This window comes from Mesoplodon densirostris, chromosome 7 (genome assembly GCF_025265405.1).
Source record: "Mesoplodon densirostris isolate mMesDen1 chromosome 7, mMesDen1 primary haplotype, whole genome shotgun sequence".
NCBI classification, from domain to species: Eukaryota; Metazoa; Chordata; class Mammalia; order Artiodactyla; family Ziphiidae; genus Mesoplodon; species Mesoplodon densirostris.
This window is the reverse complement of record NC_082667.1, coordinates 14,143,355-14,166,738: the sequence shown is the minus strand read 5'-3', so window position 1 is coordinate 14,166,738 and position 23,384 is coordinate 14,143,355. Positions and strand designations below refer to the sequence as shown.

The 23,384-nt window shown below is 56.1% G+C and overlaps 2 protein-coding genes across 5 annotated transcripts; both read right to left on the bottom strand.

Annotated features, from left to right (window-relative positions):
• Nucleotides 1-220: 220 nt before the first annotated feature.
• On the bottom strand, nt 221-11,376 carry ARFGAP2 (ADP ribosylation factor GTPase activating protein 2). 3 transcript variants are annotated; one of them, XM_060103282.1, is made up of 16 exons: nt 11,254-11,376; nt 10,965-11,083; nt 10,373-10,445; nt 9,721-9,852; nt 9,556-9,636; nt 8,661-8,742; nt 8,320-8,376; nt 7,230-7,282; nt 6,646-6,782; nt 6,414-6,545; nt 3,890-4,018; nt 3,676-3,810; nt 2,402-2,528; nt 2,151-2,277; nt 1,934-2,052; nt 221-1,460 (listed from the first exon to the last, which is right to left on the bottom strand). In XM_060103282.1, exons 1-16 carry the CDS (start codon nt 11,323-11,325, stop codon nt 1,440-1,442), a joined length of 1,596 nt encoding a protein of 531 aa, XP_059959265.1. In that variant the 5' UTR covers nt 11,326-11,376; the 3' UTR covers nt 221-1,439. The 3 variants fall into 3 exon arrangements, with proteins under 3 accessions (XP_059959265.1, XP_059959267.1, XP_059959266.1); XM_060103284.1 differs by having other exon boundaries at nt 1,934-2,048; XM_060103283.1 differs by having other exon boundaries at nt 2,151-2,244.
• A 681-nt stretch (nt 11,377-12,057) lies between these two features.
• Nucleotides 12,058-20,105, bottom strand: PACSIN3 (protein kinase C and casein kinase substrate in neurons 3). Of its 2 annotated transcripts, XM_060103716.1 has the most exons (11): nt 20,007-20,105; nt 16,981-17,053; nt 16,646-16,732; nt 16,332-16,488; nt 15,338-15,573; nt 15,068-15,223; nt 14,301-14,476; nt 14,040-14,160; nt 13,730-13,866; nt 13,197-13,318; nt 12,058-12,575 (listed from the first exon to the last, which is right to left on the bottom strand). In XM_060103716.1, exons 3-11 carry the CDS (start codon nt 16,694-16,696, stop codon nt 12,460-12,462), a joined length of 1,272 nt encoding a protein of 423 aa, XP_059959699.1. In that variant the 5' UTR covers nt 16,697-16,732; nt 16,981-17,053; nt 20,007-20,105; the 3' UTR covers nt 12,058-12,459. The 2 variants fall into 2 exon arrangements, with proteins under 2 accessions (XP_059959699.1, XP_059959698.1); XM_060103715.1 differs by lacking the exon at nt 16,981-17,053.
• Between the last annotated feature and the right edge of the window lie 3,279 nt (nt 20,106-23,384).

Below are 23,384 nucleotides of genomic sequence, written 5' to 3'. Positions count from 1 at the left end.
CGTGCCACGGGGTGGTGAGGTCGAGGCTGCACCGGACCTCACAGCAGGACAGGGCCAAGGAGCCGGGGGCCTTTGGCTTTCAGAGAAGGGACAAGCTGGAGGCCCCGGAGAGATTGCCCTCAGCTTCGGCACCGACGCCCTACCTATATTGGTGGGAGCCCAGAGAGTGAGGTGAGGGGCCTGCACGGGGCAGGGAGGCAGGATCCAGAGAGGACACTACTTCACTCAGACCAACAGAGGCCTAGGGCCCCGTCGGGGCTTTATTTGACACCACTTAGTTTCAATACAAACAGTCCAGAAAGAAAGTCACATCCCTTTGGGTGAGGGGGTGGTGGGAACAGTGGTCTGTGTTGCTTGGGACCTCAACCCTCCACCACGGGGTGGGGGGGGCCCAGGCTGCCAGCGCAGCAGGGGACGATGGCACCAAGGATGAGTGTGTGGCCCAGAGGGGTGAGACCTGCAGCTCTGTAGGCGCCTCACGCTCTCAGGGGTGGGGTGCTGTCCAGGCCCCAAGACCCACGTGATGCGGAGGAAGCAAGCTGAGCCCCAGGAACCTGCTTCTGTCCCTCACGTCCTCTGCTTTCTTGGCCAGCTTTACACTCACAGCATCCAGAGCAGAGCACAGGGCAGTTGAGACCCACCATGGCCACCAAGCCAGAGAAGAAGGGACACAGGGTCCTGTGGTCCACAATGGATGGTGTGGGAGGCCTCCGAGACACCCAGGAGGAGAAGTGACCCTCCAAGTGACCGCTGTAAAAAGGGGCCGTGAGACAGGAGAAGATCACTCGGGCCTCCAGTCTGACCCCAAATGAAACCTTCAGGTACCAGGTAAAGTGTTTAGCGCTCAGTAAGGCCCAGAAGAAGGTCCTTCCCCTCCCCTGCCCTCTCCTGGTGCCCAGAAGAGACCACTGGAGCAGCAACAGCAGCAGCCAAGTCCAGAACCTCCCTCCCCTGGGGGCTGATCTACAGCAGAACTCTTTCTAGACCTCCTTGCTGGTTCCAGAGGACAGGGGCCAAACCCCCAGACAATCTGGAAGGATCCTAGAGCCAGCAAAAAAGCCTTATACTTTTTACTTTCCCTACTCGGGGAAGGCCTGGACCCAGAATAAGCCATCCTGAGGGAACTCCCCCCCCCCTTCACTCCCAGTGTGGCAGGACAAGTGAGCAGCAGCTTTGGGGGCAGGACTGGATTAACAATAATCTAGCACACAGGGGTGGGAGTGTGAGAAGAAGAGAATAAAAGGGCTCAATCTCCAGGCAGAGGTCAGGGGCTAATACTGCCCATCCCTCACCCGAGATCCTCAAAGGCCACCCACTCACACACCACAGGTATAAAATAACAATTCCTCCCCAGCTTCCACAAGGCAAGCATCCCAGGCCTAGGAATCATGAGGTTTTTGCTGCTGTCAACACCATATGTCTGAGCCATGGAGCCTGGATCAGTAGGAACCATAGCGATCCTGGGGATGGGGAAAGAAAAAACAAAGTCAGGGTCTCTAACCTGCATCAGCTTTCCAGCATGCACACCCTCCCCCAACACACCCCACGGGACTGGGGTACTGGCAGGCGGGGGAATCAGGCACCAATCTCACCCTGGCAGAGACTGTTTTCTATTTTACTGTGACCCAGGAAAGGGGTTGTGGCCAGATCCCAAGGGGGAAGCCCTGCCTGATCTCACAGAAGCTGGAGAGGGAGGAGAAACAGTACAGATGACAAGAGTGGGGGAAAATCACTGCAGACATGGCACCGTCTTAGGGAGAGGCCCAGCCCTGAAACCAAGCTCAAAGGAAGGAAGCTGCCCTTCAGGAAAAGAAAATGCTCTCTCGGGCTGAGGGCTACCGTGCAGCTACATTTGGATCTGGTGGAGAAGGCCAACTTCCAAGCATTACCCTTTGGTCTCCTCCCACCCCAGGTCAAGCAGTCCCAGCCTCACCTGCAAAGAACTCATCACGCCATTGGCCAGCACAGCCATCTTCCCGGCCACAGACTTGACACCCTGCTTAAACTGGGCAATGTCAGCTGTGGGCAGCACGTTCCCCAGAGACACACTACCTGTCAAAGCAAGGGCAAGGGTGACCCAGAGCCCAGCAGGAAGCCCTTCCTAGTCCAGGGGGCCCCAGCTCTGCTCGCAGGCTTCGCTTGGGGCCTACCTGCTCCATGAGCGCCATCCATGTCCCCGAAGAGGTCCGAAGAGCTGATAGCGCTGCTGCCTGAGAGCCGCTGTAGCCGGGACCTGGCTTCATGCTGCGGTGAAGAAAAGGCAAGGCCTCGGGGCCTCTGGGCCAACGGCCCAAGAACTCATCCAGGCCCAGCCACCCTGGTGCCAAAGCCCAAAACGGCAGGGAAGAAACTGCTTCTACCTGCTGCCTCCAGGCTCAGGTAAGCGGACAACTCTACTTACCTCAGTATCCACCTCCCGCCCAAAGAACATGTCAGATGAGATGGCTTTGGCTCCTGCGAATTTCTGTCGTGCTTCACTCGACTCGAGGCCTGAGCTCCGGCTTTCCACTTCCCTCCGGTTTGTGACTCTGAGGGGTGGAGGTGGGACAGCTCTCTTTCCATGGCTACCAGGCAATAGTATCACTTTAGCATTACTATCCCATTCCTACCGGAGGCCGAAAAAAGCACCAGTGGCCTTCTGGGGATGCTCACCATGGCCCCATGTGACTACGGCTCTGGGACCCAGGGGCCCTCTCTTCTCCACACTGAAGCCAAGGCACAGAGAGCGTATGTTCCCTCCACTAGGTAGCATGGAAATAGGGTTTGGAGGGGCCGACGCTTCTGCCCCAAACCACTAGGATATCAAATGTCTCAGTCTGCCTGGATTTATACCTACTCTCCTGGTGTAATTATTACTATTACCCGCCTTTTTCTCTCAAAAGCATGCCAGTGTGGCTGAAAAGGTGTACGGTCACTCCCACCTAGCACTGCCACAGGCACTGAGCTAGGTGTTTTATAAGTTTCATTACATTTAATCCTTAGGGCAGCTCTGAAGTCATTCGTTATGTCCCCATTTTACAAATGGATTATTTGCAGATAATTTATCAGTTAAGGACTACCCCGATTAACATGGAATATGCTTTTAAAAAATTACTAGATGAAGGCCAGAGACACATAATCCTTGGGCGGTCAGAACTGAAGCGTAGGGCTTCCCTGGTGGTGCAGAGGTTAAGAGTCCGCCTGCCGATGCAGGGGACACGGGTTCGTGCCCCAGTCCGGGAAGATCCCACATGCCGTGGAGCAGCTGGGCCGCTGAGCCTGCGCGTCTGGAGCCTGTGCTCCGCAGCGGGAGAGGCCACAACAGTGCCCGCGTACCGCAAAAAAAAAAAAAAAAATTTAATAAAAAAAAAAAGAACTGAAGCGTAAAATCAGGCTCCTCCTGCCAGAGAAATGGACCTCAAGCAAAAGAGGCTACGAGGCTTCCTGCAATGGTAGAGCACAGCTCAAACCAAAGCCTGATTCCTGCGCTCTCTCATCTGGTAGCCACTAGCCACATGTGGCTATTCAAATGTATTCAAATTAAATTCAAAACTCAGTTCCTCAATTAACCCTAGACACTTTTTAAGGACTCGCTAGCCACACACTTGGTGGCTACCACAGCACACAGTGCAGATACAGAGCACTGCCAGCATCACAGAGCAGCCTACTGGACCGTGCTGCCCTGGAGCACTCCACCTTTCTGAAATGGGCCGGACGCTTGAGACAGTCACTTCTGGCTCCTTCTCCTCCATCCCGTCCAGACCCCAGGCAGCATCTGTATCCCAGCGCGAACCGAAACTCTCCCCCAAGGAAAAGGGGTTGTCCTTGTACCTGGGGAGACAGTACAGTGGCTCAGAGAAGCTTGATGAGGAACATGGTAGCCCAGTCTGCACCCCAACAACAGCCTTACTTTGGGGGTCCAGAGGCGAAAGTACCAACATCGTCAAACAAGTCCAGCTGTGAGCGGGAGGATTTTGCACTCACTGGGGTTTCCTGCTCGATCACCTGCATCTCAGACAGCACCGAGTGGGAGACGGAACTGTGGAGAAAAGCAGGAGTGAGGCTCAGTGTCACTGCACAAGAGAAGATGCCCAGGGCTTCCCTGGTGGTGCAGTGGTTAAGAATCCGCCTGCCAGTGCAGGGGACACAGGTTCAAGCCCTGGTCCGGGAAGATCCCACATGCCATGGAGCGACTAAGCCCTTGCACCACAACTACTGAGCCTGAGCTCTAGAGCTCGCGAGCCACAACTACCGAAGCCCGTGCGACTAGAGCCTGTGCTCCGCAACAAGAGAAGCCACTGCGATGAGAAGCCCACACCACAACGAACAGCAGCCCCTGCTCGCTGCAACTACAGAAAGCCCGAGCGCAGCAACAAAAACACAACACAGCCAGAAATAAATAAACAAATTTATTTTTTAAAAAAGAGAGAAGAGAAGATGCCCAGCTGCTGGCAGAAACCTGGGTTCTCCTTCACTGAGCACCACCCAGAACCTTCTTCCCCTGACTGTGCCCAGGGCTGGGCAAGACCCAGCAGGGAGTGCTAGCAACTGTGCGAAACTGGAGAGCACTCCTCGCCTGTCAACACATCAGCTTTGTTTTCTCCAAGTAGGGTTTCCCTGACGAATGACTGCTTGGCCTGTTTTAATTTTAACAATAATGTGCACCAAATAATAGTGCTTTCTGTCCTCAACTTGCTGCACCATGAGCCACATCCTTCACCAAGATAGACACATAAAACAAAAAAGATGAAAAATGCCCCAGAACCAGGGAAATGAGTCTAGTGGCATCAAAGGATGAGTTCTTAATTCTCCCATCCTTTTTTTTTTTTTTTTTTAAAGAAGAAAGCATTTCAAAGAAGAGAGTCTGGCCTTACGCACTAAAACCTGGATCTGCTATTTGGTTTCCCAATGAGAAGAGGCATTGAATTTAGCAGCCAGTACCAACTCGTGATGCCTCTCTTCCCTCCTGTGTTAAGCTCCACAGAGGCTTTTAAGGATTAATTTCATTTAAATAAAGTCATTAAAAAATATCTACCGCTTTTGGTTGGCAGAACTCCAAGGAGTGAATAGTTTGCAACAGGGTTTTAAGTAAGGTGGCTGGGTCTAAACGATTCTACTGTAGTGCAAAAAAGAAAAAAAAAGTTTTAAATATACCCTTTAATCCAGTCATTCCTGTGACCAGAACAGGGAAGAGGAAAGTCCTTTGGGGATAAAATTTTGCCTACCTGACTTACTGTGGGTTACACCAGTAGCACACAGACTAAAAGGGAATAACTTAAATCCAACTGGCCATGTCCTGAAAGATTAAGTAGGAATACCCGGCTGTATCTTCTTCCAGAGAAGTAGGGCATAATGGCTACAAATACTAAATATGAAATCAAACAGTTCTCTGTTCAAAATCTAGTTGTAAACAATTACTAGATTTTGGGGCTTTAGGCAAATTGCTTAATTGCTCTGAGTCTCAATTTTCTCATTTGTAAAAAGGGAAAACAATACCTCCTGTATAACACTGCTGTGTTTAAGTAAATAAGGCCATTGGCGAAGCTCAGGCCCCCTGGAAAGGAGCAGACACCACTTAGCACAAGCTCACTGTAGACAGGATTGCTCACCCTGGCACTGCCAGATATTCCAATTTTTAAGAGAGATAAAAAACCTAGTATTACTAAAATCTCTAGATGCTAACTCTTATTGTGAAGCAAACAAAATGCATAAGAGAACTGGTTAGCAGCCCTTGTTCTTATTTTTTTTTTTAAGAAAACCACAGCAACATAAACCCATTGGTCCTGAAACAGGAAGGGTACCACCCAACCAAAGGGCATCGGGGGGGTATTTCTGGGTGTTATGGTATCTGGTAACACTAATGGCATTTAGTGGACAGGTATTAGGAATGCTGAAAGCCCTGCGATTCTTGGGAAGCTCTTGAGAAAACTGTCCTGCCGTTCAAAGTGCCGTTAGCACCCTTTTTAAGAAACATCACCCTATGGACTTCCCTGGTGGTCCAGTGGTTAAGACTCCGCGCTCCCAATGCAGGGGGCCCAGGTTTAATCCCTGGTCAGGAAACTAGATCCCGCATGCTGCAACTTAGAGCCCACATGCCACAACTAAAGATCCCGCATGCCGCAACTAAGACTCGGTGCGGCCAAATAAATAAATATCAAAAAAAAAAAAAAAAAAAAAAAGAAATACCACCCTAGTCTCTTGGACATATCAAAAGAGCACCTGATCCTGTGTTTCATTTGTTCAACAAATACTTAGCAAGCATGTACCTACTATGTGCCAAGCACTACACTAGGGGCTTGAAGACAATAAGCAAAGTCATCTATTCAGCCTTGGAGGAAGACTAAGCCTAGAACCCCAAATTGCTGGGAAGAACCTTCAATGGTTCCCAGGGGAACAATGGCATTTCCCTGCCACACACCAAAGCTGAGCCTCACCTTCGGGACACCAGTCCCATGCCCAACCTCTCTGCCTGCTCTCGCTTCTTCCCTTCCAGATTCTGTAGCTTCTTCTCCTCCTTCTTACGGTCAATCTGAAGCTCCTGGTAGGCCAGACGCATGGAGGCAACCCTTAGAGGGAACAAACGTGTCAGAGGCCGGCACCATCCTGACCTGTCCGACCTGCCCACCCAATCCCATACAAGCTGGGGCCCCTCTGGCAAACACTCACATGGACTCCTCGGCCTGCTTCTTGGCATCAGCCACCTGCTGCTCACGGAGCTTCTCTGCCACCTGGGCCTGTCGCTCAATCTCGCTGAAACTCTGGCTGCTCACCTTCTGGGCCCCTAGGCCTTTCTTGGCACCCAGCTGGGAGAATTATGTGATGAGAGCTTTGCCAACCACAATGCTTTCTATCCCCTCCCCGGCGTGGAAACACCCACAAGGAAAGGGTTCCTTCTTAAAGTTTAGTGTAAAAAAAATAGGAGCCCCGTCAGCATGGTGGAGAGGGAGAACAGCGGTTCTGTTGGAGCTGAGCATAACGTGGCCCACACAACCCCAGCAGAGGCCTGGGGGCCGGAGGACAATGGCTAACGCTACCAGGCCCGGGATGTGCCAAGCACTTATGTGCACAATCTCACTGACTCCTCCCAGGAGCCCCTTAGAGACAAGCATCTTGACAGCCCCTCACAGATCAGGTGCAGAGAAGCTAAGCACCTTTCCAGTCATACAGCCAGTAAGTGGTCAGGAAAGGGGGAACCCAGGCATCTGACTCCAGCTCCTAACCACTCTGCCATACTGCCTCTCCCCACCTACCCCTTTCTTAGCTGCTGCTGGCTTCTTCTTGCCAATGAGGGAGGTTTTCAGTTCTGTGTGAGGAAGAGGGTGGGGCGTGAGCAGAGACAAAGGGAGGTCAGAGGCAGCAGCTCAGTCCACATCATGCAGCTTCCTGGCAAGAGCGTCTACAAAGGACAGCTTCAGGCAGGGGAAGGCAAAGCTGCCACCACCAGCTCCAACCAGTGGTGGCAGGACGTCCAAGCCAAGACAGACGAGGTTAGAGGAGGTTACTGATTCCCAGCCGACGGACCTAAGAACCTAGACCTGAAGCACCAAAGTCCCCGACCCAACACGAAGACCGCCAGGCAGGGGCAGCGCCGAACACCAGCCTCGGCTCCTAGAGCAGGGAGCGGGCGTGCAAGGGGCTCCCCAAGCAGCTGTTGGTTACCTCTGGCAGGAAGGGCCCCTTTAGGGGACAGATACATGGACTCTGGAGAAAAACAGACTTGTGGCTAACAGGGGGTCCCACCTCAGAGCCTCCATATAGCTCCCAAGCCCAGAGGCCTCTACAGAGCCTCACTCCGGACAAGGCCATGCCAGCCTTCCCATGGGGTCAGACTGACGGTTATTCTGCTGGCTTCCTGCCCCAATCCCCAAAGGTCCACAGAACAAACCAGGGCAGCAAATGGACTGTTCACCCTGAACTAAGTCTGAAGGACGTCAAGAAAAGAGTAAAAAAGAGCTGAAAAGCAAGGGACTGGCCAAGAAAGGACAATGTTGCCTCCAGCCATTAGCAGCTCAGATTTGTCCCCTTTCTCACGAAATGGACCAGACAGGCCAATCCTGCCTCGGCCCCCAGGGTTAGGTGTCCAGCCTCACGCTGGCCAGCCCCAGCCCCACCCCCAGAGGCAAATCCCAGGCCTGGGACACCGGCCGCCAAGTGCCTGCTCTCAAGTCCTTGTGGTCGATGTTGCAGCCACAACTTCAATCCCAAGCCCCACTCCAGAGAGATCAGATGCTCAGTCTCCTGGGACCTCAGTCCACATGACCAGGCAGCAGCAGGTCTGAAAAGAACCCCCGAGGCCCACCCTCTCCCAGGCACCCCACACCTGCCACCTGGCATACTGACCCAGAGAAGCTTTGGGTGAGGTGCCAATCAGCTCCATGTTGGGGCCGTGCTCCGGCTCTGTGGATGCAATGATGGGAATCAGGTGGAAGACTCAAAACTTCCTATGACCTCCCCTTAAGGGAAGTGATGGGGTAAAAGTAGGGGCACCGGCTTTCCTCAGCTTTCTGAGGCCACCAAAATAGAGAAAGAATGCCCACCACCTCCTCCGAGGGACTTACGTGAATCCCAGCCCACCCAGAGATAGTAGGAGACCCCTCACTCCCATTACCTTGGCCAGGTGTCCCATTCCTAGCCCCTTTGCCAGGACCAAGGCACATAGTTGGAATCTGGGCTAAACTCACGTGCCAGACCACTGCTCTCTGAAGATGGGGCTGGCTCCTGGGTCTCTGATGGGTCCGTGTCTGGTGCATTCCAGGCAGGGGGCTGAAAAGCCAGATGACAGAAGCCTTGATGAGCCATTCCTGCTGGCAAAGAGCGCCAAATACCTTGTGGGTACAAGGCCCTACTCCAAGCCCATGAGGAAAGAATACTGGAGGTTAGCAATCAAAATTATAGTTGCTATTCACTATGGAAGAAAGCAGCACAAAACTAGCAGCCACCTCCATCCCTTCACTGTTTACTTAGAGCCAGAACCCATTCCCCTAATTTAATAATTACATCGGGCACTCACCATGTGCCACGTACAAGTCTAAGGGCTTCTTACATGTAAATATGTTTAATTATCACAACAAGCCTATGAGGTAGATACGTTCTCCATCTTAGAGACTGAGGTTAGGTGTCTTAGCCACCACTCTAGAAAGACTAAGTAGAGGAGCAGGGATTCAAACAGAGTCTGACTTCAGCACCCAGTGGGTGGGTAGAGGGGAAACCTCCTCCCAGGGGTGGGCTGCTTGGGAGGGAATCCCTTCATTGTCCCCAACCACAGTGCCTTTCTCATAGGGCAAGAATCCAGGAAAAGTTATTTGGGGTTCCTGATACCTCGAGCCTTTAAGAAGCTTCTCGTCCTCCCTACCACCCCAGCTTATAGGGGTGTGTTCCTAAGGAGGGCCACATTGCACCGCTACTCGTGGGAAGAGGAAACACCTGGGTCTATCCAGCAGTGGGCCCCAAACATTCCCCGTATGAGGTATCACACCAAGGCGAATGGAATCCATGCCCATGACTGTGGGCCTTGGCCTCAGTAAGTAAACCACCTGTCAGGAACAACTGTGGGAAACATTCCTTGTGTGCACTCACTTGAGTGTGTTCCGAGAAGAAATCAGAGTCCTTCTTCTCTGGGGAGTGACTGGGAGCACTACTCATATTGTCTATCCAAAGCTAGAAAGAAGACACAACTGAAACACAGGACTCTGAATATTCCCAGTTACCCCATGACCCCAGCCCGGGAGAACAGGCACTTACATCAGTGCCATGCCTAGCCAGGGCCGCACTCCCCAGCTGCCGGATCTTTTCCCGGTACATCTGGGCAGCTCGGCTATTATATTTGGTGTTGGCATCACTGGCTGTGCATCCATGTTGGCGGAAGAAGGCTGTCTGGTGAGCAAAGAAGAGAGGAGAACGTTGCTACAGGTGATTCTCCCCAGAGCAAAACAGACACCTCCTTCTAACAGTCTGGTTATTACTTATACAGGACAATAAGCTCTATTGACACCAGCAGTTTTTCACAAAGTTCCTCAGAAACTCCTACAAAAAACACAGCCTCCCATCCTCTACGATGAATGACTGAAGCCCAGACCTCACTCAGCTCTGCCTGAGGACAGCATGCTGTACCCACTCTGCCCAGCCTTCATCCAGGCCCACGAGACCCAGACAACTGTGGGGGCCCCAAGCCCTTGGCCTCTCCCCCAAGAACGTCTGTCCAGTTTAGTTTGAATCCAAAGCCCCTTGGAAAAGAACAACGACCAATGTCCAAGTTTAGAGAATAGTGTACAGTGTGGCCATAGACCAGAGAATCCTCTGAACAGAGAAACTGAGAGGGGCTCCAAGAAGTCACTGTGAAGTCAGTACCCAGGCAGAAGAACGGGGGCAGGAGGATGGTAAGGAGGAGCTTTACCGCATTGGCATTCCCGCCGACCTGCATACACCTCAGCTGGAACCAGTTCCAGTTGGAATCCAACTCTGTGGACCTGTGTGCAAGGGCTGTGTGTCACCTACCAGCAGGTTCCAGGAGACGCTTCCCTGGCAGACCCACACCTGTCATTTGGCCTCGGGCTGCAGTAGGCACCCAGGAAACATTCATCGGCCACCTCCCTGTTTCCTCCACTCTACCCTGTCCAAGAAAACTTTGCTCTTCATTCATCTAGTCCAAAAGGTACTAATTATTTTCCAGATGCGAAAGGAGGTCGAAACTTGGACTCGGCCTTTCCCTTAAGGACAGCCACAGTCTCGCTCCAGTGCATCAGCGACAAGAACAACGGAGATAACTTTTCTCTGAAACTAACGCTTGGAGTGTCGAGTTTGATCACCAGGAAATAACGGAGTTTTGACCCAGACGCGAAGACGAACCGCCTGTGTAACAAGGGGCCCACACTGGCGGCTGCCTCCCGTGAGAAGCTGGCGAACACAAAACTCAGGGCGCTCCAAGTCCAGGCAGCCACTCTCCCCTGCTGAGCACCCAGTCCCGGCCGACCGCGAGGAGACCCCACCTGATGAAGCTGAGATGGACGCCCAGGGAGCGATGCACCCCGGAACAGTCAATGCACAAGAACACACCGTACGTGATGCTGGCCCAACTCGGATTCTTGGCGCCACAGTCGAAGCAGGCCTGGGTGGAGAAGGAGATGAGCGAATGGTCAGGGGCCCCGAGTCGAGGCCGGGCGCTGACACCCTAGGAAAACAGCCCGCGCCGGCCCCTCTCCCTCCCTCAGAACCCAGGGGAGCCGGGAGAGTCCCTCTCGGCCGGCGCCGGGCGCCGCGCGTCTTCCTCTCACGCACCTTGTTGGTCGGAATTGCGCGAAGCCTCTTAAAAATGGTCTGGATCTCTGTCTTGCTCGGCTCGGCCGCCATTTTCTCTCCTTCCCAGACACCAGCGCGATCGACGGGTCCCGTCACGGGCCAATCCGCGGCCGCGAAGGCGGCACAGTTGGGTGGGCCTCAGCGGGGGCCGGCCCTCCGAGGGGTGGGGTGATTTGTCCCGATCTGGACCAATGGGCGGCCGGCGGAGCTGGCGCCGAGACGTCAGCGTCTCGGGCCCCACGAGGTCGTCCGAATCCACGCCGCGCCGCGCCGCGCCGAGGCCAATCCGCAGCCGGGGCGGGGCGACGGCCGGCCCAGAGGCCCAAACCTCGCCGCAGAGCAGCCCACAGGCCCCGCCATCCCCAGAAGGTGGAGCCACCTCACAGAAACGTGGGTTGCGAGGCCCGGCGCCCGGCCTTAGCTCAGGCCAGTTCCCGAACGGTGAGTAATGATTAACAGTCCTACCAAGCAGTCGTAGTCCCGCCGGCCTGGACGGGAAGATAAACTGGCTGGGCTCCCGCCTGGCTCAGAACTCAGTGCCCAGCCTCCACCAAGCCTGGATGGCTCACACCAACTCTGATCTCGAGTCCCTTCCACCCCAGGTTGGGGTCCCGAAGTCCCAGAACAGGTACCAGCCTGGCAGACCTTCGCCCAACCCCCGCCCCCCAATATACTCCAGGCCCACGACCTCCTCAGTGCCTCTCTCCAGATGCCCTCTGCAGCCTGGCAAGAGTGGAATAGCGAAAAAGATGCATACAAGCCTGTTTTGTTTTTTCTTCCAAGTTTAATACACACTAGAACAAGCCACAAAAGAGCGCTGCTAGCCCAGAACTACGCTCACCCCAAGCCAACCCCAGGAACCCCAAAACACAGAGATCAGGAACTGCGTCCACAGCTCCTGGGGAGACTGGAGGACTCTTGGGGAGGCCCAGGCACCCCTGGGCCCTTCTGTCACCTCCTGACCTCCCCATCTTCCCCTCAGCCTAGACTCAGTCGGCCATTCCCTACCAGTCCCTTCTTAGACACAGGCCCCTCCCGTTCCCTGGGTCCCAGGACTTCCTCCCTCCTCAAGGGACGGAGGGGCAGCAGGGGCAGGATGGTTCAGGGCCCTCAGGTCCCGCTGTCCAGACAAGCTGGGCTCTGACCCAGGGTGGAGAAACGTTGCAGAAGGGCTGCCAGGGCAGGTCAGGCCCCCACACACTCCACATAGTTGGCAGGGTACAGGCCAATCCTGCCACTCTGCAGCTGGCCCTGACACCAGCCCTGCTCATCCTCCTCGCTCATCTTCAGCAGCTCCTCCCCTGCGAGAAGGGGGATTGGTCACTGGCAATGGTCCTGGCCCAGCCCCATTCCTGCAATTGGGTCAAGGACTGAGGGGGAGGGGGTACTCGGAGAACCCAGCTAGAAGAGACCTGGCTCAGGCACAGGGAGGTCAAAGTCAGCCACTCCACCCCCAACCCTGAATGCAGCAGTCAGGCCCCAGCTGATGACTTTGAGAGGCAGATGAGGACTCCAAGCGGACACTCTTGACTCCTGGGGGCTGGACCCAGAGCAGCCTTAAGAGTCAGAGAACTGGCCCTTGATAAGTGGATGTCTGGCTTCCCTTTTCCACAATCCTGCTCAGGCTAGTAAAGGGGCAGGGGAAAGGGGTGGAGGGGCTGAAGTCTGGAAAGGATCAAGAAAGGAGTTCCAGGGCTTCCCTGGTGGCGCAGTGGTTGAGAGTCCGCCTGCCGATGCAGGGGACACGGGTTCGTGCCCCGGTCCGGGAGGATCCCACATGCCGCGGAGCGGCTAGGCCCGTGAGCCATGGCCGCGTCCGGAGCCTGTGCTCCGCAATGGGAGAGGCCGCGACAGTGAGAGGCCCGCGTACCGCAAAAAAACCAAAACCAAACAAACAAAAAAAGAAAGGAGTTCCAGGGTACCTGCTCGGAAGCTCAGCTCATCAGCTTCCTGGCCTGCGTAGTCATAGAGTGCCCGCACCCGTATCCCAGTAGCAACCTTCCGGAGGTTCTCCTCATCTGACCACTCCTCATCCTGCCCGCCGCTAGAGAGGGAAGGACAAAGGGGCAGCCTCAGGTCACAAGGAACATGAGCGAGAGAGCCTAGGACTCAGGGCCAAGGGCTTACCTCCTGGAGGAACCCAGGGAGAGGCAGGTGGGGAAAAGCTGCAAGATTCTAGCCTGACCTCTGCCATGAATGCCTGCAAGCTCAGGCACACTTCTGCCACACAGAGCTGACATGAGCAGTAGATGAGAGGGAATGTGGGAAACGCCTGGCAAATCTAAACCACCATAAAAACTGGCATCATTACAACTCATAAGCATGTCCTAAGGTACCTGGCACCGATTTTCAACCCACTTCAGGTGTGATGGGAACGAAGGGAAGGAACAGAGGAAGGAGGGCAGAGCAGGGGGCGGAGCTACTTCCTCCCCACAGCTCGAATCCTGGCTCTCACCCTGGGGACCCCAGGCACTGGGGTGGGGATGCAGCTCCATCTCTTGTGGGTACGATGCTGGTCAGAGTAACCTCGTCAGGGCTCCGGCCACCCTTCTCCTTCCGGCTGATTGTCCTCTGTGTGTCCAAGGACCACTCCTATGGGGACAGTGTTCAGGGTCAGGCGGGGCTGCAGGCTCTGGTGGCCGCCAGGACCACCCAGACCACCTTGACCTCCTTCGTCCCAAGCCCCAGCCTCCCTCCTGAGGTCCAGGCCGAGCCCAGTGGGAGCCCACCCCACCTCCCAGCCCCAGCCTGCCTGGAACACGTACCTCAAACTGGGGCCAGTTCATGGCCATGCCCGGCCCGTGGGTGCTGCGCCACCACCGCAGATCCTCACTGTCGCTGGCTGCCTCGATGCCCTGATGCAGGTCTCGGTGGAGTTCGTGGAACCTGTGCCCCAGGCACAACCCTCAGGCTGGGAAGCCCTGGGCTTCTGCGCACCCCAATCTCATTCAGCCCAGCCAGAGCCCAGGGGAGATGGAGGAGACCCAGCATCACTCAGATCTGCATGCCCACCCTGCAGGCCGTACCTCTCACTGCTGGAGAGGTCGAGGTGCTGGTGTAAGGTGAGCAGCATATCCTTGAAGAAGAGAAGCCGCTGGCGCTCGGCAGCCTGGCAGGTCTCGAAGGCCTGCTCCATGTCCTCCATGTAGCGTGGGGTGTAACGATGCAGCTCCGCCAGTGTCTGCTCGTACTGGGTTTTCATCTGGGTGGGAGAGGAGGGGGTCTGGTGAGGACAAGACCTTGTATTGCTAGTATTTACTGAGCACCTCCTGTGGGCTAGACCGTGGGCTAGGCACCAGCGTCCCAAAACCTGGCTCCTGCCCTCGAGGAACCCCAGGAGCCTAACAAGGGAGGTGGCATTCAGGCACAGCATCTTTAAGAGTCTGGTGGAGAGTGAGATGAGGTCAACCTATGGGGAGCAGTGGGAGAAATCAGAAAAGGCTTCCCGGAGGAGGTGGAAACTGAGCAGCACCTCAGAGGACAGGGAGGATCTCGATGTGCAGAGCTGGAGGAAGGGCGCTCTGGAAGGGTAGACAACGTGAGAACTTGTCCCAGGTGGGACACTGTGAAAGGAAAGGAGCTGGGAAGTTCTCCGCAACTGCGAAGATTATCCCAGTGCCCTAAACCACACCATTTCTCTCCTGAGTAAAGCATCATCTTTCTCAGGTTCCTCTCTTAACTGATAATCTGGAGAGAAGGTGGCAGGTGAGGATGAGAGCAATACAACTGCTGGGGACTGGAAAAGGCACTCAGGAAGCCCTGACCTGGGCCAGCCCAGTCCCTCAGCCAGTACCTTCTCAGACTCCTTGGAGCAGCGTTCCACCCGCTCCTGCAGCTTCCGCAGCTGCTCCTGGGAGACAGCGCTGTCTGCCTTCGCATGGCTCTCCCGAGTCTGGGCTGTCTTCTCCTCCTTCCGGGCCGCGTGGTAGCTCTTCTTGGAGGCCTCCACCTGGCACACACACCGGGACCACTTTGGACCCTGCATGCCACGCTCTGGCCCCCTCTAGCCCCAGGCCACCCCAGGAAGGCGTGTGCCTCTGCTGCCCATCCCGCCCAGGCTCACCTCCTTCAGCCTCTTTAGCCAGGGCTTCTGGGCCTTGCGGAAGCCATCCTCGGCAACCCGGCTCTCGCGGAAGCCGCCCAGCATAGGCCGGTGGAAGGCCCCCCGCTGCCAGGCGCGCACCCGCTCGCTGTCCTGGCCCTGCAGCTTCTCCCGCACCTCCAGGTGCAGGGCGCTCAGCCGCTCGGCCGCAGTGAAGAAGGCATGCCAGGCCTTCTCCAGCGTGCCATACTGAGGGCCTGCAGGGAGGGAAGGGGCTTGGGGCTGGGCCGGGGATGCCACTTGCAATGAGCCCACCCCCTCTCGTCGGGTGCTGCCCTGGGTGCCAGACATGGAGCAGAAATGCAAAGATGAACAACAAATAATGTCAGCTGCTGCTTACTGAATACCTAATCTGTACCTGGACATACGAGATCTCACTGGATCCTTGTCTCATCCACCATTGTGAAGACAGTGTCACAAACAACATGGAACAACCAAAAAGGCAGCCCAGAGAAGTGAAAGTAATTGCCCAAAGCATTATAGCTACAATTGGAGCTGAAATTCAAGCCCAGGTCTGTGGTATAATCCACTATACTCTATTGCCTCAGAGGGAGGAACTAGTGTCCGTCCCCAAGGAAGGCAGCTTGTTTGGATGGAAAGATCTCAAGCTCCTGCGTCAGAAGGCCTGGGCTCAAGCTTTAGTTCTTCTTAGCTGTGTGACTTCAGGCAAGTCACTTAGCCTCTCTGAACTGCCACATTCTCCTCTGGAAAATGGGTAGAAGAAGACCATCTCCATTATAGGGTTGTTAGAAATATCAAAATGACTCATGACGGTACTTTGGGAACTCTATCAGCACAGCTGTAAGAATAACCAGGAGGATCGTCTCGCTTTAAAGGGAAGGCAGACGTGGAAGCCTCGAACTTTTCCACGAGAGGTGCAAAAAGAAGCTGCCTTGCCTGGTCACCCCACCCTCGGCAGCCCTCTTCTCCCAGTGAGGCCCAAGCACAGGCTCACCCTTCTCCACGGAGCCCCTCCACTTGCGGGCCCATTCGGCCAGCTGCTGGGCATAGGCCTTCTCGATACGGGCGCGCTCCTGGAAGCAGCTGACCAGGTCCCCACACAGCCGATGCCCATCCTCCACCCGCTGCACCGTCCGCCTGTAGTTGCCGGCCTGGGGAGGATACGAGAAGGATGGTGTCACCAGGGAGGAGACCCCGGCAAGGGCCGGGGCTGACAGCTAGGCTCCTCCCTTGGACGGATGACTGGGCCCAGAGAGGGGTGAGCATTTCTGTGCCACCCCCAGACCTGGGACCCAGCTAGCTGCTCACCTCCCAGAAACTGCCCTCTAGGGCCTCCCCTCCATCTTCCTCTGGAGCCATGGTGTCCCCGCAGCACGGAATGGTGGCGGATTAGAGCTGTAGAGGGCAGAGGGGTAAGCAGGGAAGCCAGACACACACTTTTGGGGATAGGAAAAGACCCTCTCCTATCCCTGGCGTTTACCCCCCACTGCCATCCCCACTACCCAAGGAACCGTTAAGAGCCAGGACTTAGCAGGCAGGGGTCTGGAAGTCCCCAGGAGGGCCCAGGGCGGGGGCAAAGATGGTACTTGCAAAGCTCCTCCTCTCGCCCTGGTCTGCCCTCCCCACCACCTCACTCCATATACCTGGGGCCTAGAGCTCACTTCAGGGACCTGGGTGTCCACCTCTCAAAGCTGCCACTGTGATTCTGCCTTGGAGCTAACAAGAGCAAAGCAGGGGGTGAGGGTGGAGCTGACAGTGTCCAGGGCGGTGCCCAGCTCCCCCAATATAGCAACTGCTGTCAGAAGCGCCAGATTCCAACCAGGAGAATGCCAGTCGGGTCACATGGTCCAGCTGGGGATTACATGGCTGGCGGGGGTGGGTAGTGGGCAGAGAGCCTCTCACTGCCCCAACCGCAGATGAGACAAGAGGACGCCTGCCCAAGCCAGGGCCCTGTGGCCTCTCCTTGAACATGGCGACCCTTTACCAGACCAGGGCAGGTCAGAGGGTGCCCAGCCACACTGCAGTAGCTCCCCGTGCTGGGAAGAGCAGACTGGGAGCCAAGAGGCCTGAGTCTTATCTTGGCCATGAAGCTTGAACAAGTGCATTAGACTGTCCTCTCCTAAGGGGCTTCAGCTCCCTCCTAAGATGGAAATTCCGCCTCCTGGTCTGCTTCTGTGCCAGGGCTGGTACAAGACTCAAACCAGGCAATGAACAAGAAATGTGAGGGGCCCGACAGTCACGAGGGACACACATCCTGCTCCACAGCATCCACTATGAGGTCCCAAAGGGCTCCGTGGATAATGAGTAACTCAGCCCCACCCTCAAAAAGCCCAGAGTATGGGGAGGCACGGGGTGTCAGACAGGTGATCAGCCAGTTATGACAGTGTGCTCCAGAACTGCGGAGGAGGACAAGGCAGATTCCAACCCCAGAGCCACCACCCTCAGGGGCTAGAGGACACAGTGGCATGCGGCCACTCCCCTCCTGTCTCTGGGCAGGGTCTCAGCTGTCCCCAGTATCAATTCAAGCCCCTAGAAGGGAATCACTTCCTCCTCTGAGCAAGCCCAAGGGACACCGCCAGACCCAGGAGGACAGTGTGCTTGTTGCTCCCAAAGCAGGGCTCTTATCACAGTACTCCCCAAACTGATAACTCCCTCCCCATCCTTCAAAACTCAGAGTGAGGCACCTTCTCCAGCCCCCCTGCCCATTCCTCCATCCCCATCTCCCACCCCTCTGTCACCCCTCTATACCCCATTGGGTTGTGACTACAGGACAGGATCTGTCCCCAGTCACTGGCAGAGACTTTCTGAGGGTCCAGTTTGTGTTTCTGCAGGCACTGGAGTGAGTGAGTAGCTGAATGAAAAAACAAATGACATCCACCTGAAGACCAGGAAACCCACTGGCTATAGCAGCTTTGAGAAAGCATGGCCTGAGTGGGCTTCCACCACTCAGCTAGCAGGAGGGAGAGCTCAGGCCTACAGTGGAGGTGCCTGGGCCCAGAGCAGCAGAGCAGCAGAGCAGCTGGCCTCACCAGGGTCCTCAGCACTTCCCCTGGCTCCCACTTGAGTCTGTCCCACTTACCCAGAAAGGACTTGCCAACCAGATGGAGAGAAACCCAGCTGCGGCTGTAAATCCCAGGGCCTCAGAGCTGTCCCAGTCAGGCATCCAGGGGCCTGGGCCCCCTGCCTGCTCCAGCCTCTGTGCTCCCGGGAGAGCTGCCCCCCACCCGTTCCCTCTCTCTGGCCCCAGAACAGAGCAAGCTGTGTGTGCAGGGCTGGCACTGCTCCCTTCGGCCTCCCAGAGCAAACACAAGCCCAAGCCCCAGGCACAGCCAGGCCCCACTGCCCCACGGGACCTAGCAGCAGGGGTGGGCCTTGTGCCTTGGCCCCTGCGGAGAAGGGCCAGCACCCTGTGCCTCCTGACCCCAGCAGAGACCCAGATTGGTGCCCAGAACACGCTCCGCCACAGGCAAGCGCTCAGAAAGCAGATAATGAACCTTCCCAGCCCAGAGACCCAGCACCTACCGGGCTGGGACAAGTCCTCTGGGGCTTGGCAGGGTCTTCTCACAGCTTGCTAAGCCAAGGTAGGGAGTCTTGGAGTTCAGGGAAGAACCCACTCCCTTACCTGAGGCTGGTATGTACCCCCAACCAGACCAGCCCCCACCCTTTCCAGAAGCCGGGGGCATGTCCCTGGGAGGGAGCACTACTGCCCTTCCCTGCCCATCCTCTGTCCTGAGGCACAGGCTTGGCCTCAGGACCTCTTCTCCCAGCCGCCCCTCCCGATCCGTCCGCAGCCCGAGGATTTGAAGGCACAGAAGGGGCCGGTCGACTGGTCCAGAGAGGGGTACTTAGGCAAGAGCGACTGGAACCAGCAGTCAGAGAGGCCCGGGAGGCTGGGGGAGGGGGTGGCGCGGGGAAAGAAGAGGAGGCAGGGCCAGGGAGGGGCATAACAAAGGGGCGCTTTTGGAAACCCGACCTGCCGCCTGAGGTGCCTGCTCCCAGATGACGCGCGCCAAAGCCGGAGCGCTCACACCAAACCTCGGAGGCCAGGGGCTGCCGTCTCTAACCTCAACCCTTAAGGAGGGCTCCCTTCGACCTGGCCCCCTTGCGGGCCCGGCGCTGCACGACCCAGAGCCCATGGAGCCCACGCGGAGCGGCCGGGCCAGGCCTAGCCATGGAGACTCTAGCTAGGACTTCTTGGGCAAACTTGTTGAACTTGGTCTCGGCGGGGGTGGGGCCAGCCGGTCATTGCTGAGGGGAGGGGGCGCACCCTGCCTTGGCCGGCGCCGCCTCGAACTCCAGATGGTTGCCCGGGGCTGCGGCCCCAGGAATTGGGGATCTTTGCTAAGGGCGAGGGGTCGCTGGGGAGTAAGGCCCCTACTGGGGTCCCAGGGCGGATTGGGGCCTTTTAGGGGCCCCAGGAGATGGTGTGGCCCGCCAGCCCCGACGCCTCCCTCTCCCCGGCAGGTCCCCGCCGGGTGCGCGGCGCCGCAGATAATACACCCCTTCGGCTCGGCGGCAGCTCTTGCTGTCCTCCCGCAGAGCGCGGTGGCCGGGGGCTCCCGGGGAGGGAGTCACTGCCATTACAAACTTCAGGAGCCGGAGGAGGAGAGGGCGTGCTCGAGCCGCGGCTCCCGCCGCCGCCTCCCCGCCCCGCCCGGGCAGCACTCACCGCGTCCTCCCTGGGCGCCTCGGCGGGTGGGGGTCCGGCCACGCTCCGGCCCAAGTCCTGCCGCTCCCGGGCCGGGGCCGCCGCCTCCCGGTGCGCGCCGGGCCCTCCCCCGGGAAGCCCAGCCCCCGGCCCCGCCCTCTCCTCGCTGCTGCGGCCGCAACCCCACCGGCCAGCGGCCGGGGTAGGGGCTGCCGGCATAGCAGCGACCGGCGCTTCCCGGGGCGCGGGCCGTGGGGTCTCGGCTCCCGCCTGAGAAGCGCCAGGGCCGACTCCCCAGGGTGGCGCCGCGCGGCTATAGGGAGTCAGATTTCGGCTTTGCCCCTCCCCGGCCTCCGCAGAGCCTGGGAGACCGGTGGAAACGCGAAGGGATCGGGCCTGGACTGGCTCCCTTTGGAGGGAGGCCTGGGGGCTACCCTGCCTTACTCTTTTTGCTGAGCACACCTTTCTTAACTCCCACGAGACTCACAACCATCCCCTTGTAAGCATTAGCACTCCCATTGTATAGATGCAAAAACTGAGGCTCAGTGACCTTTAGTAGCTTGCACAAGATCTGTAGTCGGGCAGGGTCGGGACTCCAAAGCCGTGCCCTTTCCTTGCACAGCCCTCCTTGCCAATCCGAGGGCCCATTCTGAGGACTGGGCAGACAAGTAGTGGAGGTGGGGCAGAACGGCACGAGCTCCTCCCCCTCCGTGTTCTTATTCCCAGATTTTGTACCACGATTCATTCTTAAATCCCTTCGCCCCTCCACCCCCTTTGTTAGTAGATCTTTGCAGATCGCCACGATGCCACTCCCCCGCCCCTTAATAAATCCCTCTTCCTCACCCCCATGCCCCCCACCCCGGGATTTTTCGGAGCCTGTCCATCGGTTATTTATATCCACTGGAGCGGTCCAAGAATGTTCTGAGGCTGACCTAATCGCCACCTGCTCGGTCTTCCCGCCCCTCCCTCTCCCTCCTGGGCCCGGTGACCGGGCGGCCTTGCCCTCCGCCTGGCAGGCAGGAGGGAGCGCAGGTCTGCGCGGTCCGACGCCGGGGGCACTCAGAGGGTCTAGACCGCGCACACGGATGGCGGTTGCGAACCCCGCCGCGCGCTCCGAGGAGTGCGCCCCCAGGGGACCGCGCGGCGCTCTGGGAAGCCAAGAGCCACGCTGTTCTCTTTCCAGCACGTACTCTTCGCCCTCACTCCCCGCAAGCCCATCCCACCCCCACTCCCCGAGGAGTGTGAGTACGTGTGTACGGATTTGTAAACGGCGACTTTAAAAATAGCAAAACTATGTAGTTTCTAAATCCGGGAGGAATCACGGACGCGTTCTTTGTGCAGATAAATCCGCTCGTAAAATGGAAAGGGGCCCTGAAGAGAATGGCGGGTAATTTCAGGTGGTAATTTTAGCCGCTGAGGGCGGACTCGCTCCGCAGTCCTTGTGGGAGGGTGAAACCGCCTGTGGGGCACCCGAGACAAGCCGCGTTTGGCCAATCGTACCTGAGTAGTGGATGCTTGCCTTGGCGCTCTCAGGGTGCAGCTTCTGAAACAAGTTTCAACACCCACTCTCTGTTGGGGCTTGGACAAGTCCCTTTTCTGCATATCTGTTTCTACCTCTATGAAACATGACAGGTGACTGGGCTGACCTCCCAAACGGGTATGTGCCCCAGCCAATTAATGATTATAAAACGACTGCAAATGAGAGGAGCTGAGGTAATATCTAATGACAGCCATGCTGTTTTGTATTTTTCAAGATAAGTTAACATCCCACCAAGTGCCTGGGGCCTTTAGGCACCTGGTGAGAAAGTGTGAAAACACAAGAATGAAATTAATTACAGGAGCCACCTATTAAAACCCTATTAAAAATAAAGACTGCAAGCCAGGCTTTGGGATCTAGGGAAGCCAGGCCACAGAGGGACAAAAAAAAAAAACAAAAAACAGGGCTATTCATCAGACCACAAGGAGAAGGGAATGCGGAGTGGTAAACATCTGGCTTCCCTTGGGTTCAAATCTGGAGGCAGAGAGCACAAATGTTGCCACTGATCTTAATTGCCCCTAAGGTACTGTAGGGAGAGAAAAAAAACCCAACACAAAACCAAACCCGAGCATACTGAGCTGTTTCCAGGGTGAAAGGACACAGAGCCGACCTTGGAAAACCAACCCCAGGCTAGTGCCGCCCCAGTGCTCAGATTGCTGTGCTCGGCGGCCAGAGCCCCTACACACACATGGCTCCATCAGTGAGGTACCCAACTTGAACAGAGTTCAAGATGAGATGCTCAAGGTCAGAGGACTGGACAGACAGAAACCCAGAGGTAGCTTGGCCCGGGGCACCAGGTGGCAGGTTGGTCCAAAGCCCAAGTTCACAACATTCACAGACTCACTCATCTTGAGTTTCTGGAATGTCCTAACCACTGTACCTTCATGTGTTTATTTATTCATTCATTCATCCAGTTAAGAAAACATTAAAATTTTTGCTTTATGAGAAGCCCTATGCTGGATGTTGAATACAAAGATAAATAAGGCAGAGTCCTAAGGGTATGACAATGATACAATATGGACAGGAAGTACTATGGGAAAACAGAAGCAGAAGAGACCACTTTTCACCAGGTGATGACACTTGACTGGTCTTGATAAGCAGGAGTTAGTCATGTGGAGAGGCATTCTAGGCGGGAGCACCTGGGTGTGCCAAGCCCCAGAGGTGTTAGCATATGACTTGGTGACCCAGCAATTCCACTTTCCAGTATCTACCATAGACAAACATGTACAAGTCCAGAAAAGTGTACAAGGATGTTTGCATATAGTATTGTTTGCAGTAAGGGAAAAACTGGAAACAAATGTCCATCAAGAGGGCAATGGTTGAGGGACTTCCTGGGTAGCACAGTGGTTAAGAATCCGCCTGCCAGTGCAGGGGACACAGGTTCAATCCCTGGTCCAGGAAGATCCCACATGCCTCGGAGCAACTTAAGCCCGTGCGCCACAACTACTGAGCCTGCACTCTAGAGCCCGCGAGCCGCAGCTACTGAAGCCTGTGCACCTAGAGCCCATGCTCCACAGTAAGAGAAGCCACTGCAATGAGAAGCCCGCACACCCCAACGAAGAGTAGCCCCCGCTCGCGGCAACTAGAGAAAGCCCGCGTGAAACAACGAAGACCCAACACAGCCAAAAGTAAATAAATAAAATAAAATAAATAAATTTATATTTTTTAAAAAATGAAGGCAATGGTTGAATAACCTAAAGTCCATTCATGCTCTTGGATTACTCTGCAATAACTAAAGCACAGGGGAGGTAGAGATGTGCTCTTATATGAAAACCTCCAAGACACTGTTGAAGAAAAAGCAGCACACTCAAAATATTCAGAGACTCTACACCAGCCTGATTTTGGTGATTCTCTCTAGAGAG

Bases quoted from the DNA above. Each gene is read 5' to 3' on its own strand.
- ARFGAP2 (XM_060103282.1), bottom strand. From the start codon at position 11,325: ATGGCGGCCGAGCCGAGCAAGACAGAGATCCAGACCATTTTTAAGAGG. The intron at 11,084-11,253 runs GTGCGTGAGAGG...TTCTCCACCCAG, and splicing joins GCGCAATTCCGACCAACAAG to GCCTGCTTCGACTGTGGCGC. The intron at 8,743-9,555 runs GTGAGTGCACAC...CTGGCTTTTCAG, and splicing joins TCTTCTCGGAACACACTCAA to CCCCCTGCCTGGAATGCACC.
- PACSIN3 (XM_060103716.1), bottom strand. From the start codon at position 16,696: ATGGCTCCAGAGGAAGATGGAGGGGAGGCCCTAGAGGGCAGTTTCTGG. The intron at 14,161-14,300 runs GTACGGCCTGCA...CCTGGGGCACAG, and splicing joins GACCTCTCCAGCAGTGAGAG to GTTCCACGAACTCCACCGAG. The intron at 13,319-13,729 runs GTGAGAGCCAGG...TTCCCTCTCTAG, and splicing joins CAGTGCCTGGGGTCCCCAGG to CGGCGGGCAGGATGAGGAGT.